The sequence below is a fragment of the Neoarius graeffei genome, chromosome 9 (genome assembly GCF_027579695.1).
Source record: "Neoarius graeffei isolate fNeoGra1 chromosome 9, fNeoGra1.pri, whole genome shotgun sequence".
Classification (NCBI taxonomy): Eukaryota; Metazoa; Chordata; class Actinopteri; order Siluriformes; family Ariidae; genus Neoarius; species Neoarius graeffei.
Window position 1 is genome coordinate 93,540,676 of NC_083577.1, and position 20,157 is coordinate 93,560,832.

Sequence of the window (20,157 nt, forward strand, 5' to 3'; positions counted from 1 at the left end):
CAGGTCAATAACATACTGAATTTCATTTTCACTTTGGGAGGAGGGACCTTCACCATCTTCTCGCAGCACATCTAAAATGCCGCGCGGCTTACGCCCGTATAACAATTCAAACGGGGAGAACCCCGTGGAGGCTTGGGGGACCTTTCGCGCTGCAAATAAGGGTTCGAGCCATTTATCCCAGTTACGTGCGTCCTCACTTACGAATTTTTTAATTATCTTCTTGAGGGTGCGATTGAACCGTTCAACTAAACCGTCCGTTTGTGGGTGATAAACGCTGGTGCGGATCGGCTTAATACCTAATAGCCCATACAGTTCGCTCAGTGTTCGTGACATAAACAAGGTGCCTTGGTCAGCCAGAATCTCTTTCGGTATTCCAACTTGGGAGATGACGCGGAAGAGTGCCTCCGCAATACTGCGTGCTGAGATATTGCGAAGAGGCACTGCTTCCGGGTATCGCGTTGCATAGTCCACCAGAACTAATATAAAGCGGTACCTTCGTGTTAACCGATCTAATGGCCCGACAAGCTCCATCCCAATTCTTTCGAACGGGGTCTCGATTAATGGTAGGGGGCGCAAAGGCGCTTTTGGAATGGCCGCTGGATTTACTAACTGGCATTCACGGCACGCCGTACACCACCTATGGACATCGCCGCGAATCCCCGGCCAATAGAATCGGGCCATTATTTGGGCTAGTGTCTTATCCTGCCCGAAGTGTCCAGCCATGGGATTAAAGTGAGCCGCCTGGAATACCAATTCCCGGCGGCTTTTTGGAATCAAAAGGTGGGTGATTTGCTCTTTCGTCTGAGTGTCCTGCGTCACTCGGTATAACCTATCTTTCATAATAGAAAAATAGGGGAAGGACAGGGTGGCATTCGGTGGGAGTGTTTGACCATCGATTACTCTCACTTGGTCAAACACATGCCGCAGAGTCTCGTCTCGTGACTGCTCTAACGGGAAATCCGCAAGGGATTCCCCGAGAGAGGGAGGAGGAGCCTGTGGCTCCTCACTCTGACGCGGAGATGACGTAGACGGCTCTGCGACAGCTGCTCCCACCAAAGCGACACCGGGACCTCCCCCTGCTGACCTATGGCAGTACCCACTCTTCACTAGATGACTCATCAACTCCCTGAATCCCGGCCAATCAGTCCCCAAAATTATCGAGTGGGTGAGGCGAGGATTAACCGCCGCCTTTACTATAAATTTTTCCCCTCGGAACAAAATGTGGACCGACACCAACGGGTAGCTGTGAACATTCCCATGCGCACACAACACCTTCACCCCCTGTGTTCCCCCCCAATGCCTCGTCTTGCACCAGGCTTTGGTGAATTGAGGTCTCATTACAACTGGAATCCACCAACGCCTGATATGTATCCCCTTGGATACTCACCGGTATGTGATATGCTCCAGCCCGATCGAGGGCAGCTCCTGGCGCGTTGGGGATCCGGACCACTGCACTCACTTCCATTGCCGAACATTGCTGTTGGAGGTGGCCTGGCTCCCCGCAGCGCCAGCAAACCGGCCCGGGCTTCCTCTCTGCACCACCGTCCTGGGGGCTCACTCACCTGAGGGGGGGGGGGGGGGGGGGAAGAGACAGACACAGAAGGGAAAAGCGGGGGGACACCGCAGGTGCGATGGGCCGGCTGGGGTGGGGCCGGCCCCTGCCTCTGCGGTGGGGGAACGGAGCGAGGACGAGACACAGGAGGGGAGAGAGGGGAGAGGAGAGAAGAGGATGTCCACTGTCCTGCCATCGGAACAGCCGCCAAATGGTCCTTCGCCAACTCGATGGCCTGATCCAGCGACGTCGGGCGGTGGCACTGGACCCACTCCGCGGTTCCCTCTGGCGGGCGGCCGATGAACTGCTCCAGCAACACCTGATCGAGGATTCCCTCGGTGTCGCCGTTGTTGGCCCTCAACCACCGCCAGCAGGCGTCCCGGAGCTGCTGGCCAAACGCGAACGGCCAGCCGACTTCCTCCAGCCGCAGAGCGCGGAAGCGCTGTCGCTGTTGTTCAGGGGTGTGCCCTACCCGCTGGAGGATGGCCCGGTGAAGGTCCGCGTAGGCCAGCCGGCGGTTGGCGGGGAGCTGTAGTGCGGCCAGCTGCGCCTCTCCCATTAGCAGGGGGAGAAGGCGCGCCGCTCCATCGGCCACCCCGAGGTCTCCGCGACTTGCTTGAAGAGCGTGATGAATGCCTCGGGGTCGTCCTGCGGGCCCATCTTGGTTAGGGTGAGGGAGGACGGGCCCGCGGTGGGAGCGCTGGTGGACCCCGCCGACGCGAGGAGGTGCCGGAACGCCTGACGATCTTCCTGCTGCGCCAGCACCAGGGCCTCGAACCGGCGCTCTTGCTCCTTCCGGAGGGTGATTAGCGCCTGGTGCTGGCTCTGCTGGGCCGTGGCGAGGGCGTGGACCAGGTCCGCGAAGGGGGAGGACTCCATGGGGCTGTTCTTTTCCTGTGCTCCATCCTGGGTTTCGGTACCACTGTAGCAGTTTGTAGGAGGGGGAAGAGCACTGAAAGACGGCAGGCCAGAATAAAGTTCCATAATTGTATTTATTTGTTCTTTTCAGACACAAACATATTTCAGTCCCACAGAACACACCAGTTGGCTGGTTCAAGAGAGAGCTGCCTTCCTCTGCTCTCTCTTTTATATAGGGCGCGGTCACTGGGAAGACACACAAACACAGGTTAATTGACATCAGGTGTAGTGATTCTGCCACCTTCCCTGACTCCGCCCTCCTGTCACAGACCGGCGCTTGACCACGCCCCCGCTGCCACAATTCCTAAAAAGGTTCTTGCTGTGAAAACATTCCATTTTCCCAAAAAAAGTTCCTGCAGTGAAAACTGTGTCTGTAGACTGTGCCTGGGTGAGAAACTCAGAAACTTGCCTTAACCATCTGGGAGTACTGTGTTTTAAATTTGGACTTGGCTTCAGTTTAATTTTGACGAGAGGTGATAGAAAAGACTGAGCACTTTCTGAACTCTTTTCCTACAGGATATAATGGAATCTTTCCCACCATGGGAAGTTTCAGATGGGATTTGCTGTACATTACCTGGGGTTATTTTATGGTAGGTTAAATATGCTACCCCACCTCCACATGTAATCCAATCTGAGCAGGACTCAGACTTCAGCTCTAAATTTATCCCATGTTATGATTTTAGCTTGATCTGCCAAGATTATTAAAAAATACAGTCAGGGTCAGTGTGAGTACTGCGCATCACTGTGTTCCTCACTGCTCAAGGAAAAACTGGAATACCTCTTTACCGATAAATATGGGAATACTGGAATACTCTTGTCTATAAATACTGTAATCTTTGTTACCAATAAATGCTGGAATGCTGGACCTATATAGAGTAGAATACTATTTCAATAAATACTGGAATATTTTACCAATAAATTTTGGAATACATATCAATAAATATTATAAATATTGGAATACTCTTCAATAAATGGTTGAATTCTCTCTATCAATAAACGGTGGGATTCTGGACTAGTCTTTAGCAAGAAGTACTGCAATATTCTATCAATAAATACTGTAATATTCTTTACTGATAAATGCTGTTTTTGTTAACAAATACTTTAATTCTGGAATATTCTATCAAAAGTTACCAGAGTACCAGAATACTCTTTATTGATAAATACTGGAATTCTGGAAAACCCTTTATAAATAAATACTGGACTATATGCTGGAATATTCTTTGTCCATACTGAACTGTACCTTGTCTCACCAACTACACATGGTCTAGCTGTTTCTAGTAATTTGACCATGCCCAAATCATAAAGCACACAAAACAATCATTCCACAAGATACTATGGCACTTGCAGCTGTGGTGGGAGAAGACAGACACGCACAACCCAGGGATTTAATGCAAAAAAGGTGAAAGTTTAATGAAGAAAGGTTAAGGAAGTGTACGGGAAGTGAAGTGTAACATCCCCCACCCCCCTTTAGCTCCAAGCCTACCATCCTCCAAGGTTTGGCCCAGAGGCTGTGCCTCCTGGGAAGGCCATCAGCGTTCCTTTGTTGGGTCCTGGATCTGTGCTGAACCTGAAAAGAGAAGTCCTGAAGAGACCAGAACCAACTAGTAACATAAGCATTGTGTTTTGTTTTTTTTTTTTTTCTCCAGCTGCCATCCACTGGAGTGGGGCATGGTCAGTGACCAATGTGAAATGATGATCAGACAGATAATACTTCAACTTGGTTACTGCCCACTTGATAGCCAGGGCTTCTCTGTCCACAGCCGCGTAGTTCATCTCAGCTGGGAGTAGCTTCCAGCTGATGTCCAGCACGGGATGCTCTTCACCCTCTATGACCTGTGAGAGCACAGCACCCAGGCCTGTCTCTGAAGCATCCATCTGCACAACAAATGGTAGGTCGAAGTCTGGGTTTCAGAGGATGGGGGCAGTGTTGAGGGCCTTCTTCAGGGCCTGGAATGTCTAAGCTGCCTGATTGGTCTATTTCACCTTCTCTGGTTCACCCTTCTTGGTGAGGTCTGAGAGGGGAGAAGTTGGGCACAAATATGTGATAATATCCTGCCAGCCCCAAGAATGCATGTACCTGGCGCTTGGTTGTGGGCTCCACTTTCTTCTCCTGTGGCATTGGCAGCCCCCAACCAATGTGATAGCCCAGGCACTGTGTGTTGGTCAGCCCCATATGGCACTTTTGGGGGTTGGCAGTGAGCCCAGTCTTCCTTAGTTCTCCAGGACAGATTTTATGTGGTGCAGGTGATCAACCCAAGTGGACAAATGGTTGATGTACAGGTAAGCAACAGTGATCTCTTGGTGGATATGATATCCATGAGCTGTTGGAATTTTGCTGGCATCCCATGGAGGCCTGATGTGAGGACCTGGTTCTGCCAGTGGCCTTGCCAGTAGCCCTTAGTGAGGTCCAGGGCCCTCCTGAGCCTGTTGACCAGTTTGTTCACTCTGGGCAGGGGATAGTTGTCGAAGTTTGAAACCATGTTGGGAAATGATAGGGGGATTGGAAAATCGCCATCCCTGGGGTGGGGTCTGACCTGGTTCTGCTGCAAACACATCTGCAAAATAGTCCAGCAGCTCTCCCAGTTTTTGGCACTGTTGGTTGGAGAGGTCTTCTCTCAGCTGAACCAGTGCACGCCCTGCAGGATCTGGGGACACAAGGGCATGGGCTGAGAGCAGAGGAAGGAGTTCAAGCCAGTGCTTTAATTGACTGACATGATACAGTTGAGTGTCTTTTTGTGTTTACCCAGTTATTGCAGGTGGTAGCTCACTGGCCTGACATTCTTAGCCACCCTGCAGGGACCCTATCACTGTGCAAAGAACTTGTTGGTGGTGGAAATGAGTAGTATCACTTGATCACGGGGCTGGGCAGAGCGGTTGTAGCAATGGCTTTGTTCAGTCTGGACAGCAAACGTGCTGATGCATGATTGGGACCCCTTTGTCAATGCACTCCTGCATCTCTATCACATGCTTGATCATCACCCTGAAAGGTGAGGGCTGTTCCTCCCAGGCCTCCTTGGCCATGTCCAGGAGGCCCTGGAGCCTTCACCCAAGCAGCAGCTTGAAGGGGGTGAAGCTGGTGGACACTTGGGATGTTTCCAGGATGATGAACAGGACATAAGGGAGAAGGAGATCCTAGTTCTGGCCATCTTTGTCCATTACTTGCCTGAGCATCCACTTCATGGTCTGTTGGAATCTCTCAACCATCCTTTCGGTTTGTGGATGGTACACCAACATGTGAATCTGCCTGACCTGCAACAGCCAAAACACATCTGCCATTAACTTTGAGAGAATGGGGGTACCTTGATCAGTGAGAATGTCTTTGGGGAGCCCCACTCAGGGAAACAGCAGAACCAGTTCCCAGGTGATGTTCTTGGAGGTGGCCTTCTGCAGAGGGACTGCCTCATGGTTTTGGGTGGCATAGTCCATGATGATGAGGAAGTGTTTGTGGCCCTGGGCAGACTTGGGAAGCTGACCTACCAGATCCATGTTCACTCTCCTGAAGAGAATGCTGATGATTAGGAGAGGCAGAAGCCAGACTGGAGCAGATCCTTGGGGGGAGGGGGGTGCACTGGCATTGGGGGCAGTGCTGGCAGAAATTTCTGACCTCTGCATTCATCCCCAGCCAGAGGAACTGGCTCTTGATTTTTCTCATGGGTCCTCTGGCTCACCAGGTGCCTGCCCAAGTGGTGAGAGTAGGCTAGGTGCCTCACCACATCCATCTTGGAGTAGGGAATGACCAGCAGGACCAGCAGCAGTAGGCTAGGCCTCACCATTCTGCGTGCTGGTAGAGTAGGCCTTGCTGGACCAGGAAGTAGGAGCTGGGGATTGGCTGCCTTGGGTGCTGGACTTCACCCTCAATAAAGCACTCCTGCCCAAAGTTCCCTCTGCATGTTACCTGCTTAAACACATGAGACTGATTTAGAGGTGATGTGTGACTCCCCTTCGGCAGTGCAGTCCTTGGCTTCATGTTCCCCAGCCAGGCACACTTCATGGAGCTGTGAGATGCAGCCCAGAGGTCTCCACAGGGCCTGACCATCTCCTTGTCCTCTTAACAGCAGGTGGCTCCCTCAGGAATCCAGGAGAGTCCCAATGTAGGAAGAGAGGGACCGGGAGATCAGGTACCACACCTACAGAGGCCTTCCATTTGCCTCGGTCTTCCCCAATGTGGATGTAGAAAGTGGCCACCTCTCGTGTGTCCCCACTTTGATGGTACCACAGCACCCTGCAGTCTTGGGCAAGATGGACATGCCAGAATAATGGTGCTGCCTGAGTCCAGGAGGGCTTGTACTGGGCGCCCCTTGACCTGCACTGGGGCGCTTGAAAGATGAGGCCTGGCAGGTGAGTGGACAAGCAGTCAGTGGGCCATTGTTTCCAGGCTGGGGTGGGTGAGGGTGGCTTAGATGCAGTAGGTATGGATTTTTGGCAGGAGAGGGAGGGCAAACAGCCTGCTGATGATGTTATTGGGGCTCCACAGGGGACCAGGATGGGGAGCACCCAGGCCTGACAGGGGATGGAGTTGGCTTGTCTTGCTTGCTGATGTCAAGTATTGTCAGAGTGCACTTGAGGGCCTGAACTAGTTACGCAGGGGCCTAGAGTGCCCTTATGCTGATAGCCATGTATTCTGCTGGAGGCAATGCCCATAGGAAATTATCTCTGGCACAGTGATGTAGTGGTTAGCATGGTCGCCTCACAGCAAGAAGGTTCTGGGTTTAAGTCCAGCAGCTGGCAGGGGCCTTTCTGGGTGGAATTTGCATGTTCTCCCTGTGTCTGTGTGGGTTTCCTCTGGGTGCTCTGGTTTCCCTCACAGTTCAAAGACATATGATTTAGGTTAATATGGGACGGCCTTGGGCTGAGGTGCCCTTGAGCGAGGCACCTAACTCCAACTGTTCCCTGGGCACTGTTAGCATGGCTGCCCACTGCTCTGGGTATGTGTGTGTGCTCATTGCTCACGTGTGTGCGTGCATGTGTTTTTGTTCACTGCTTCAGATGCGTTAAATGCAGTAAGGAATTTCACAAGCATGTGATGAATAAAGTTGTTCTTCTATCCATGACAACCCATTCTGCAACCTGCATCACTGAGTGCTGCTCAGGCTGCAGCCAACACTTGGTGGTTCTCAGCAAAGCATACAGTTGGCTGTGAGGGTTGACCTTAGCCCAGTACACCTAGCAGTGGAACTCCATCACGGTGTGGCAGATGGAAAACCAACAGTGCCCCAGGATTTGCTCTTTCAGGAGCAAGTAATCCTCTGCTGAGGCTGAAGTATGCTAGCTGGGCCTCTCTGATGAGATGAGCCATAGCCTGGGTCCATTCCGCTTTGGGCCACCCCTCCCAAAATATAGCCTGCTCAATGATGTACAGGTATACCTCAACATTATATGCAGGGGTCAGCTTATCCAGCAGATGAAGTGCTTCCTGCCAAGGGTCCAGGAGGCAGGCCAAGAGTGGAGAGGCTCTGGCTCATTGCTGCAGCAACTCCTGGGTGGTGACCTGAAGTTCTTGGGTCACCTGCTGTTGCTGGCAGCTGGTCTCCAGGAGATGCTGCAGGAGTGGTTCCATGGGGGGGGGGGGTGCGCCATGTTCATGCCAAAATTCTCCACCAGTGTGGCACTCCCAGCTGCAGCATAAGAACATGGACCCAGACAGCCCAGGGATTTGGAGCAAAAAAAGATGATAGTTTAAAGGTCTCCTTGCATCGTTTTTTCATTAATTGTGCGGTGGTCTCTAGTATGAATGAATGCCCTGTGAGCTGGTTTTGGTGAAAAAAAAAATGCTGTGGTTCTCCTGTTTCAGGCTGTTCTAGTTTGCTGGAGGAGTGGGTGGTGGGAGAACGACAGGATTTCAGCTCTTACTCATTAATATTCATGACATGTAAACGTATTACCTCTGATTGGTTAACAGCACTGTGACGCTACCTCCAGTGAGTCAGAACAAGTGGATGTGGGTGTCTTACTACGGTGAGAGAGAAGGAACAAACCGCGAAGAGAAAAATACCGCGTGCTGACATCATTGAGGTGCGATGCGAGGAAATAAGAAAAATTCAACAAATGTTTGGGTTTTTACTGAACAAACAAACAAATGAACGAGTGACTTAAAAAAAAGAATGTGGGTGTCTTTGTAAAAACTGTTTTGATTGGCTATTATGGTCTCGACGTTGATGTTTTGACCAATAACAATGAAGATAACACGAATTTTACATCACATTCAACGAGATTAAACGAGACTAAAGATGGCGACTTACAAATAATGTGTAAACATCGTTGGAGTTAATAAAGTTTGAACAGCATGACAGAACATACCCCAACCCCCCGAAATTAATAAAAAAATTCTCAACAGATTTGGCATAATATAAAAAGGTCGTTTTTTACTCAGAAAAAGCGGAAAACTCTCATCCCTGCCTAGTTTGTGACCGTGTCATGCATGCTAACGTGGAGAATATGAACATGCTATTTTGTAACAAAAACCTTCGAACAAAAAGTTCATGTTTTACTTACAGCTTGTGAGCTGGTGGTCGATCGTCTTGACGGCACAGATCCAGGGATTAAATGCAACCTCGAAGCAAAACCACTACTGGAGGCACCGAAGTTTGAAAAGTCACTGTGGTTGAAATGATCAGAACACAGTACTAACGCTGCATTACACTGCGCTGGTGGTGTTCCAAAGATAAATTCCAACCATTTATTCTTCACCTCTTCTATCTTGGGCAAGAAATGCAATGTTGATGTGTTACTGCCACAAATAACACAGGCACAAACTTGTTCAGACATGTTTTCAACTTGCTGTTAGGGCCTCTTCGTTAGCTACTGACGAGATGGGCTCTGCTCAGTGTTGCCAGATACTGCTGGCGTTTTCCAGCCCAAAATATGTTCAAATCCACCAAAATGCACTTAAAACCGCCCAATCTGGCAACACTGGCTCTGCTATCTCTCCTCACGCTTAAATCCGAACTTCCTTCCCGTGGTCGGTCGCAAGCCAAGGTGGGCGAGGCCATGAATACTAATTTACGAAGTGACATAAGATCGTATGGCTTTTTCAGATCTGCTCGTTTTTCCGACTATTTTCTTTCATAAGCTAATACAGGGAATGGGGGTAGAATTACATTTTCGCATGCATATGCAACTTGGAGTGAACTATGGTATTTCAAAAAGAGCCAGTATTAAACGTTTTGGGTGGAAGGGCACCTTTAATGAAGAGAGGATTTGGGAAGTGGAAGGGAGGTGTCTGTGCAGGTACCAGAGGGCTGAAGCTGGCCGGCGGTGAAGTCACGGGTGGGGGCTGGTTGCATCTGGGTCTTTCAGTGATTGTCCAGAGTCAATAAAGGTGGCTGGATCTGGTGGCGGCGAAGGGAAGGCTCTCTGTAGACTTCAGTGTCATCCTTGGCATCAGCAAGGTACCCTGAATGAAGAGGGAGAGCAAGAATCAGCATGTGTGCACTGAGTGAGCTTAACTAACCTCTGAATATGGTGGCGTCTCTTTATACTCCCCTGGCTGCTCAAGGAGGGTGAATTGAGGCACCGATTATACTGCTCCAGCCGTGTCTGTTCGCCCTATAGCCATGATGTTTTTGGCTGTCCAGGACACTGGTGCTGAAGTGCTGTCATCTTTTCAGCACCATAGCAGTGGGAGAGCAAGGAATGATGCACTGCTTATGTGGCAGTTTTCCTGGGCTGCCGTCAAAGTACGACTAATGTTAGTAAAATAAATGGTTGGTTTATTATCTATGTCTTTGCCCACCTCTATATGGGGTTGAACAGGTAGGGCCCAAGGGCCCAATAGTGAAACCCCAACCTTGACCATTGAGGCACCACTACCCCAGTAAAATAAATAATAATAATTTTAAAAAAATCACAACCTCCTAAATAGTACTGGGCAATTAAACAATTTCACAATAAAGTTTTCCTCAACAGTGATGAGCTTTTAGTATTCAAATTTGATTTTATGTTCATATTATGTGGGAATGCTTCATATCTACACATTACATGGAAATGATTCGGACCATAGTACAACCCCGATTCCAAAAAAGTTGGGACAAAGTACAAATTGTAATTAAAGCCGCAAGCGGCCTCGACGGGCCCTCGCGCCAGCGGCCAGGGGGGGCGGGGGCATGCGTCCCCGCGAAATACCGTAAAGAGTCTGCTTGCCAAGTTTGACCAATCAGAAGCTGCAATATCATTTGTGCCATAACCAGCACCCCCAGGGGTGAAAGTGCACAAAATTTGGCGGATATGTCAGGAGAGCTATGAAGAGTTTGCGTATGAAGTTTGATGACAATTGAGTAAATAGAAGATGAGAGATAGATTTTTGAAGAATAAATTTTTTGGTTTTTCCCATGTCAGAAGGTGGCGCTATGCTGTACATGAGCGATTATGAGTTGGAGAAATAAGTGTCTACAACAGCAACGCACTATCACAAGGTAGTGGTGTGAAGGAAAAGCATTATGGAATTATTTACCAAAAACCCGTTTTGGAGAAATTGCGTCGGCCAAAAACAGCGCCCCCCATGGACGAAAATTCCCAAAATGTGGTATACATGACATGGGCGGTAGTAAGAGGGTGGCCGTGAAGTTTGACCAAATTTGAGGAAAGATTGGATTGTTTGCCCAAAAATAGCGCCCCCAGTGGCGAAATATCACAGAAAATGGGGAACATGTCAGAAGCCCAATGAGGGATTTGCGTGTGAAGTATGAGCAGTTTTGAGCAATTAGAAGATTTGTTATGAATTTTTAAGCATGTAAAATTTTGCATTAAAAATTGATTGACGTATAACTTCTGAGCGGTTTAAGCTACGTGAAACTTATTTAGTAACTTTTGTCAGCCATGTCTGTAGATGATGTGTATCAATTTTGGTGACATTCCTATGAACAGTCTAGGAGGAGTTGCGCCGTCTTCGTGGCCATGCATTTCGCACAAAAGTGAAATTACCTCACTTCCTGTTGGGCGTGGCTAATGCATTGGCATTACATTTTTGTCCGGCTTAGTGAGATACATATGCGTACCAAATGGCATGCCACTCCTACAAACTACATGGCAACCAGGCACCTTAAAGCGGGAGGCCAAAATCACAACGAGTTAGGGGGCGCTATAGAGGCCCTGAGGCCCGGCTGGATCTGGGCTTTTGGTTCTCAGTAGCGGTGGCAGTCTAAGAAAAAGGAGCCAAATTTCGTGCGTTGTCGACCATGGCAAGCGCCCCAATAAGGGTCTTGAAAAGAGTTTGCTTGCCAAGTTTGACAAATCAGAAGCTGCAATATCATTTCCGCCATAACCAGCACCCCCAGGGGCGAAAGTGCACAAAATTTGGCGGACATGTCAGGTGAGCTATGAAGAGTTTGCGTATGAAGTTTGATGACAATTGAGTAAATAGAAGATGAGATATAGATTTTTGAAGAATAAATTTTTTGGTTTTTCCCATGTCAGAAGGTGGCGCTATGCTGTACATGAGCGATTATGAGTTGGAAAAATAAGTGTCTACAACAGGAACGCACTATCACAAGGTAGTGGTGTGAAGGAAAAGCATTATGGAATTATTTACCAAAAACCCGTTTTGGAGCAATTGCGTCGGCCAAAAACAGCGCCCCCCATGGACGAAAATTCCCAAAATGCGGTATACATGACATGGGAGGTAGTAAGAGGGTGGCCGTGAAGTTTGACCAAATTTGAGGAAAGATTGGATTTTTTGCCCAAAAATAGCGCCCCCAGTGGCGAAATATCACAGAAATTGGGTAACATGTCAGAAGCCCAATGAGTGATCTGCGTGTGAAGTATGAGCAGTTTTGAGCAATTAGAAGATTTGTTATGAATTTTTTAGCATGTAAAATTTTGAAGTGAAAATTGATTGACGTATAACTTCTGAACGTTTTATCCTACGTGAAACGTATTTAGTAACTTTTGTCAGCCATGTCTGTAGATGATGTGTATCAATTTTGGTGACATTCCCATGAACGGTCTAGGAGGAGTTGCGCCGTCTTCGTGGCCATGCATTTCGCACAAAAGTAAAATTACCTCACTTCCTGTTGGGCGTGGCTATGCATTCATAGAACTTTTTTTGTTCGTCTCAGTAAGATACATATGTGAACCAAATTTCGTTCCTCTACGACAAACTATATGGCAACCAGGAGCCTTCGAAAAAAGGCAAAATTTTCAAGGCGTTAGGGGGCGCTATAGAGGCCCAGAGCCCCGCCCAGATCTGGGGTTTTGGATCTGAGTAGCGTAGGGGATGCCGATAAAATGATCCAAAATATGCGCGTTTTCGTCCACAGGAAGTGCCCCAAAAAAGGCCGAACAGCAACCGCGACTAAGGAATAATAATAATAATAATAATAAATAATAAGAATAATAATAAAAAACCGAACAAGATCAATAGGGCCTTCGCCCTTTCGGGCTCGGGCCCTAAATAAAAATGGAATGCAATCATTTACAAATCTCAAAAACTGATATTGTATTCACAATAGAACATAGACAACATATCAAATGTCGAAAGTGAGACATTTTGAAATTTCATGCCAAATATTGGCTCATTTGAAATTTCATGATAGCAGCACATCTCAAAGTTGGGACAGGGGCAATAAGAGGCTGGAAAAGTTAAAGGTACAAAAAAGGAACAGCTGGAGGACCAAATTGCAACTCATTAGGTCAATTGGCAATAGGTCATTAACATGACTGGGTATAAAAAGAGCATCTTGGAGTGGCAGCGGCTCTTGGAAGTAAAGATGGGAAGAGGATCACCAATCCCCCTAATTCTGCACCGACAAATAGTGGAGCAATATCAGAAAGGAGTTTGACAGTGTAAAATTGCAAAGAGTTTGAACATATCATCATCTACAGTGCATAATATCATCAAAAGATTCAGAGAATCTGGAATAATCTCTGTGCGTAAGGGTCAAGGCCGGAAAACCATACTGGGTGCCCGTGATCTTCGGGCCCTTAGATGGCACTGCATCACATACAGGCATGCTTCTGTATTGGAAATCACAAAATGGGCTCAGGAATATTTCCAGAGAACATTATCTGTGAACACAATTCACCGTGCCATCCGCCGTTGCCAGCTAAAACTCTATAGTTTAAAGAAGAAGCCGTATCTAAACATGATCCAGAAGCGCAGACATCTTCTCTGGGCCAAGGCTCATTTAAAATGGACTGTGGCAAAGTGGAAAACTGTTCTGTGGTCAGACGAATCAAAATGTGAAGTTCTTTATGGAAATCAGGGACGCCGTGTCATTCGGACTAAAGAGGAGAAGGACGACCCAAGTTGTTATCCGCGCTCAGTTCAGAAGCCTGCATCTCTGATGGTATGGGGTTGCATTAGTGCATGTGGCATGGGCAGCTTACACATCTGGAAAGACACCGTCAGTGCTGAAAGGTATATCCAGGTTCTAGAGCAACATATGCTCCCATCCAGACGACGTCTCTTTCAGGGAAGACCTTGCATTTTCCAACATGACAATGCCAAACCACACACTGCATCAATTACAGCATCATGGCTGCATAGAAGAAGGGTCCGGGTACTGAACTGGCCAGCCTGCAGTCCAGATCTTTCACCCATAGAAAACATTTGGCGCATCATAAAACGGAAGATACGACAAAAAAGACCTAAGACAGTTGAGCAAGTAGAATCCTACATTAGACAAGAATGGGTTAACATTCCTATCCCTAAACTTGAGCAACTTGTCTCCTCAGTCCCCAGACGTTTACAGACTGTTGTAAAGAGAAAAGGGGATGTCTCACAGTGGGAAACATGGCCTTGCCCCAACTTTTTTGAGATGTGTTGTTGTCATGAAATTTAAAATCAATTTTTCTCTTTAAATGATACATTTTCTCAGTTTAAACATTTGATATGTCATCTATGTTCTATTCTGAATAAAATATGGAATTTTGAAACTTCCACATCATTGCATTGTGTTTTTATTTACAATTTGTACTTTGTCCCAACTTTTTTGGAATCGGGGTTGTATATTGGCCAAAATGCAAAATATGTCACCATTCAGTGCTTGATAAGGTCTTGAAACAACATTTTTTGTTTATGCCATCGTAAAATACAACAACAAAAGCTGCTAAATTGAATAATTGGATGTCCAGGCTTCTGTTATTTTGACTGCTTATTTCACAAAACAACAGTTTTTATTTCATGCTGTTGCTTCACAGTGGCGTACCTCAAGTGTAAATTTCCCAATCCTACTCTTTAGCTTCACACAAGCTTCCTTTCACTGCGACTGAGGATCTCTTTGTGTATTAATCTAACTCTCTATCATGACTTCTGTGACTTCTGGACCGACCCCTGAAATACGAAGCACATTTGGACCAGTGTGTGTTCACAGGAATCCAAAGCTGGCCTTCTCCCTGAGGAGCAAGCCAGATTTGGGAGGTTTGGAAAAAGGAAGTCCATTAGTGTGTTTTGTTTAAAGAGGCAGTGAACCTTTTATGTGGTGCAGTTCAGTGAGGACCGTTAAACAGGTCAGACAGGTTGCACAAGCAGGTGTAGAAGAAGCCTTTACAGTGCCTTGAAAAAGTATTCATACCCCTTGAACTTTTTCACATTTTTCCACCTTACAGCCACGAACTTAAAAGTTTTTTATTGAGATTTTATGTGATAGACCAACACAGAGTAGCACATAATTGTGAAGTGAAACGAAAATGATAAATGGTCTTCAAAATTTTAAACAAATAAAAATCTGAAAAATGTGGTGTGCATTAGTATTCAGCCCCCCTGCGTCAATACTTTGTAGCACCACCTTTTGCTGCAATTACAGCTGCAAGTCTTTTGTGGTATGTCTCTACCAGCTTTGCACATCTAGACACTGGAATTTTTGCCCATTCTTCTTTGCAAAATAGCTCAAGCTCAGCCAGATTGGATGGAGAGCATCTGTGAACAGCAATTTTCAAGTCTTGGCACAGATGCTCAATGGGATTTAGGTCTGGACTTTGACTGGGCCATTCTAACACATGAATATTCTTTGATCTAAACCATTCCCTTGTAGCTCTGGCTGTATGTTTAGGGTCATTGTCTTGCTGGAAGGTGAATCTCCTTCCCACTCTCAAGTCTTTTGCAGCCTCCAACAGGTTTTCTTCCAGGATTGCCCTGTATTTAGCTCCATCCATCTTCCCATCAACTCTGACCAGCTTCCCTGTCCCTGCTGAAGAAAAGCATCCCCATAGCATGATGCTGCCACCACCATGTTTCACAGTGGGGATGGTGTGTGCAGGGTGATGAGCAGTGTTAGTTTTCCGCCACACATAGCGCTTTGCATTTAGGCCAAAAAGTTCAACTTTGGTCTCATCTGACCAAAGCACCTTCTTCCACATGTTTGCTGTGTCCCCTACATGGCTTCTGGCAAACTGCAAACGGGACTTCTTATGCCTGTCTTTCAACAATGGCTTTCTTCTTGCTACTCTTCCAAAAAGGCCAGATTTGTGGAGTGTACGACTTATAGTTGTCCTGTGCACAGATTCTCCCACCTGAGCTGTGGATTTCTGCAGCTCCTCCAGAGTGATCATGGGCCTCTCGGCTGCTTCTCTGACCAGTGCTCTCCTTGCTCGCTCTGTCAGTTTAGGTGGACGGCCATGTCTTGGTAGGTTTGCAGTTGTGCCATACTTTTTCCATTTTTGAATGATGGATTGAACAGTGCTTCTTGAGATGTTCAGAGCTTGGGATATTTTTTTTATAACCTAACCCTGCTTTAAACTTCTCCAGAACTTTATCCCTGACCTGTCTGGTGAGTTCTTTGGTCTTCATGATGCTGTTTGTTCTTCAGTGTTCTCTAACAAACCACTGAGGCCTTCACAGAACAAGTGTATTTATGCTGAGAGTAAATTACACACAGTAGGACTCTATTAACTAATTAGATGACTTCTGAAGGCAATTGATTGCACTGGATTGTATTTAGAGGTATCAGAGTACAGGGGGCTGAATACTAATACACACCACATTTTTCAGATTTTTATTTGTTTAAAATTTTGAAGACCATTTATCATTTTCGTTTCACTTCACAATTCTGTGCTACTCTGTGTTGGTCTATCACATAAAATCTCAATAAAAAACTTTTAAGCTCGTGGTTGTAAGGTGGAAAAATGTGAAAAAGTTCAAGGGGTATGAATACTTTAAGGCACTTTATATGTTGCATACATTGAAGAAGTAAATAAGAGCACAGTGAAATTATTTTATTTGCATGTCCCAGCTTGTTAGGAAATTTGGGGTAGAGTGAAGTGCAGGATCAGCTATGATACAGTGCTCCTGGAACAGACAGGGTTCAGGGCCTTGCTCAATGGCCCAATAATGTCATCTTGGCGGTGCTGGGACTTGAACCTCCAACCTTCTGAGCTGTAAACTTTTCAGTCCCAATCTGATGGTTTAAAATACTGTGTCGTTTTTATTAACCACAGCACTGTTGGATTCCAGATACTGATTTCTCAGAAGGTGTTGACTGATGTTCCAGAACAGTAGCTAGTTCTAATACATTATTGTTTCTATAGTAACAGCTCATTCACAGGGATGTGAACAGATTAAAAACCTGTATAATCACTGATATAATGAAGTTTTCTGTAAGGAGATGTTTAACATTGTAACGTTTATGGAAGGAGTCTCCAGTGTCAGAGATGAAACTGTAACTTTAGTTTTTCCAACATCTTCAGGACAGAGGAGTTTATGCTTCTCTGTGGTTTCTTGGTCATTTTAATTTATTTTTGTCTTATTAATATCAAGAGAGAAAATCAAGAAAGTCTGGTGAGTGACCGACTGTTTATAGCTGCTGTTACACAAGTGAGAACAAGAACTAACCCGCATCTCAGATGTTCCACAACATTTACATGTAACTAAAAATGGATAAAAAGTTTCATTATACAATTAATAAATGAGTGAAGAGATGTTTTTCATGAAGCTTACTCTTCTGTGAGTTTTTTGTTTGTTTTGTTTGTTTGTTTGTTTGTTTGTTTTTTAATTGAAAGTGTTGAAATTGAGGTGTGTGTGTGTGTGTGTGTGTGTGTGTGTGTGTGTGTGTGTGTGTTTTTGTAGTGGCTAAGTGTGAGTTCTTTAACGCTGGAGGCAGTGTGAAGGATCGCATTGCCATTCGTATGGTGGAGGATGCAGAAAGAGACGGCATCCTCAAACCCGGAGACACAATCATCGAGCCCACCTCTGGAAACACAGGTGTGTGTGTGTGTGTTAGCTTTAGCTATGTCAGGTACAGGAATGTCATGGTGCTGTTGTGTGACAAAAATTAAACCATTAGGAAGCATGTTAGTTGTCGATCCTGAGATTGAGATACTGACCTCTTCTGCTCCTCGGATCTGCCTGATCCATCCTGATGTCCAACATCTGGTTGGAGTCTCATCACATCGCTCCTGTGGAGGATGGCCCCATATGGACAGAGGACGCTCTGGACACTTAGTTATACATTTATGGCTGAGGACTACAGTTGACTTGCTAACTTTAGGACTGCAGTTGTCATGAACAGTTTTACACTGAAGTTTCCATCAGTGAAGAGTTTATAACATCAACGAAACTGACTTCATGTTAAACTATAATGTATTTCCTGGTTACACAGTTGTACTTTGTGATTCTATCGGACACAGTTATAGAAGTGAGTTATTTATAATCACGTTATCTGTTATCACCCAGATGAGAATGGGTTCCTTTTTGAGTCTGGTTCCTCTCGAGGTTTCTTCCTCATGTGGTCTGAGGGAGTTTTTCCTTGCCACTGTCGCCACAGGCTTCATCATTGGGGATAGATTAGGGATAAAATTAGCTCATGTTTAAAGTCTTTAATTTTCTGTAAAGCTGCTTTGAGACAATGTCTATTGTTAAAAGTGTTATATAAAAATAGACTTTACTTGAAGCACAGAAGGACTGAATAATTATGATTATAAAAAATGTTCATGTTTGTCTAAACTAGCTATAGTGTCTTGCAAAAGTATTCATCCCCCTTGGTGTTTGTCCTGTTTTGTCACATTACAAGCTCAAATTAAAATGGATTTGGGGGGGGGGGGGGGTTAGCACCATTTGATTTACACAACATGCCGACCACTTGAAAGGTGCAAATTGTTGTTTTATTGTGACACAAACAATAATTAAGATGGAAAAAAAGAAATCTGGAGTGTGCATAAGTATTCACACCCCCACCTCCCCCCCACAGTCAGTACTTTGTAGAGCCACCTTTTGCTGCAATTACAGCTGCAAGTCTCTTGGGGTGTGTCTCTATTAGCTTAGAACATCTAGCCACTGGGATTTTTTACCCATTCCTCAAGGCAAAACTGCTCCAACTCCTTCCAGTTAGATGGGCTGCGTTGGTGTACAGCAATCTTCAAGTTCTGCCACAGATTCTCAATTGGATTGAGGTCTGGGCTTTGATTAGGCCATTCCAAAACATTTAAATGTTTCCCTTTAATCCACTCCAGTGTAGCTTTAGCTGTGTGTTTAGGGTCATTGTCCTGCTGGAACATGAACCTTCGTCCCAGTCTCAAACAGGTTTTCCTCCAGAATCACCCTGTATTTAGTGCTATCCATCTTTCCTTCGGTCCTGAGCAGCTTTTCTGTCCCTGTAGATGAAAAATATCCCCACAGCATGATGCCGCCACCACCACCATGCTTCACTGTAAGAATGGTGTTTACAGGGTGTTGGGTTTGCGCCACACATGGCATTTCCCATGATTGCCAAAAAGATCAATTTTAGTCTCTCTTGACCAGAGAATCTTCTTCCATGTATTTGGGGAGTCTGCCACATGCTGTTGGGCAAACTTCAAACATGTTTTCTTAAGCGATGGTTTTTTTCTGGCCACTCTTCCATAAAGCCCCACTCTGTGGCATGTATGGCTTAAAGTGGTCCTATGGACAGATACTCCCATCTCCGCTGTGGATCTTTGCAGCTCCCTCAGCGTTATTGTTGGCGTCTTTGTTGCATCTCTGATTAATGCCCTCCTTGCTCGGTCTGTGAGTTTTGGTGGGCGGGGCCTTTTCTTGTCAGGTTTGTAGTCGTGACATGTTCTTTCCATTTTGCTATAATGGATTTAAAGGGATAGTTCGGGATTTTTGACATGAATCTGTATGGCATCCCCATCAATAGTGTCGTGCAAACACACTGACTTACCCCTGACAGCCTCCTGTGAGTCCAGTTTTGGTCCAGGCGAAAGTAGTCCGGCAAGTTTGTTGGGGTCACGAAAGTAAAATGTTTTTCATCTCAAAACAGTATGTGTTCAAAAGAGTGATATATTTGCATCACAAAACCGTTGCCAAATAAAAAGTCAGACCTCGAAATCGCTTGGCACTATTTTCTCTCCCTTCTTATCACTGCGCGCTGCCGGCTTCATCCAGCTGTGGCTCCAGCTTCAAGGATAAGCTGGAGCCGCATAAGTAGGAGTCCCGGCAGGTGGTTTGTATTCGATTCGTTTATATCCCGACCTTGTCAGCTGTCAGATTTATGTTCATGGACCCGGTAAGCTGGTAAATAATATTTATTTATTTTTTTCTTTACCAAATTCTAACAGAAAACGAGAGCGCCCGAAAGGGAAAACCGAGAAGAGCCGCCTCACGGCTGTAATGCAAATTGCTTTCCTCCTCAGTATACAAGTGCGCTTCCATGTCAGGGAAAAAGAAACTACCACTGCTGCCTATGTAGTGCCCTATTTATACAAATAGGAGTCATTCAGGATTCAGCCATGTTTTTGCTCCGTGTCATGGCTGAATCCTGAATGACTCCTATTTGTAT

At 46.1% G+C, this 20,157-nt stretch overlaps 1 protein-coding gene across 3 annotated transcripts in view; it reads left to right on the plus strand.

Moving 5' to 3' along the window:
• LOC132892095 (cystathionine beta-synthase-like protein) overlaps window positions 1-20,157 on the plus strand; it is a 110,836-nt gene that overhangs the window by 44,608 nt on the left and 46,071 nt on the right. For all 3 annotated transcript variants that reach the window (XM_060930488.1, XM_060930489.1, XM_060930490.1), the window contains one exon: window positions 17,469-17,603. In XM_060930488.1, coding sequence (XP_060786471.1) covers window positions 17,469-17,603 — 135 coding nt within the window. The remainder of the gene's footprint in view (window positions 1-17,468; window positions 17,604-20,157) is intronic.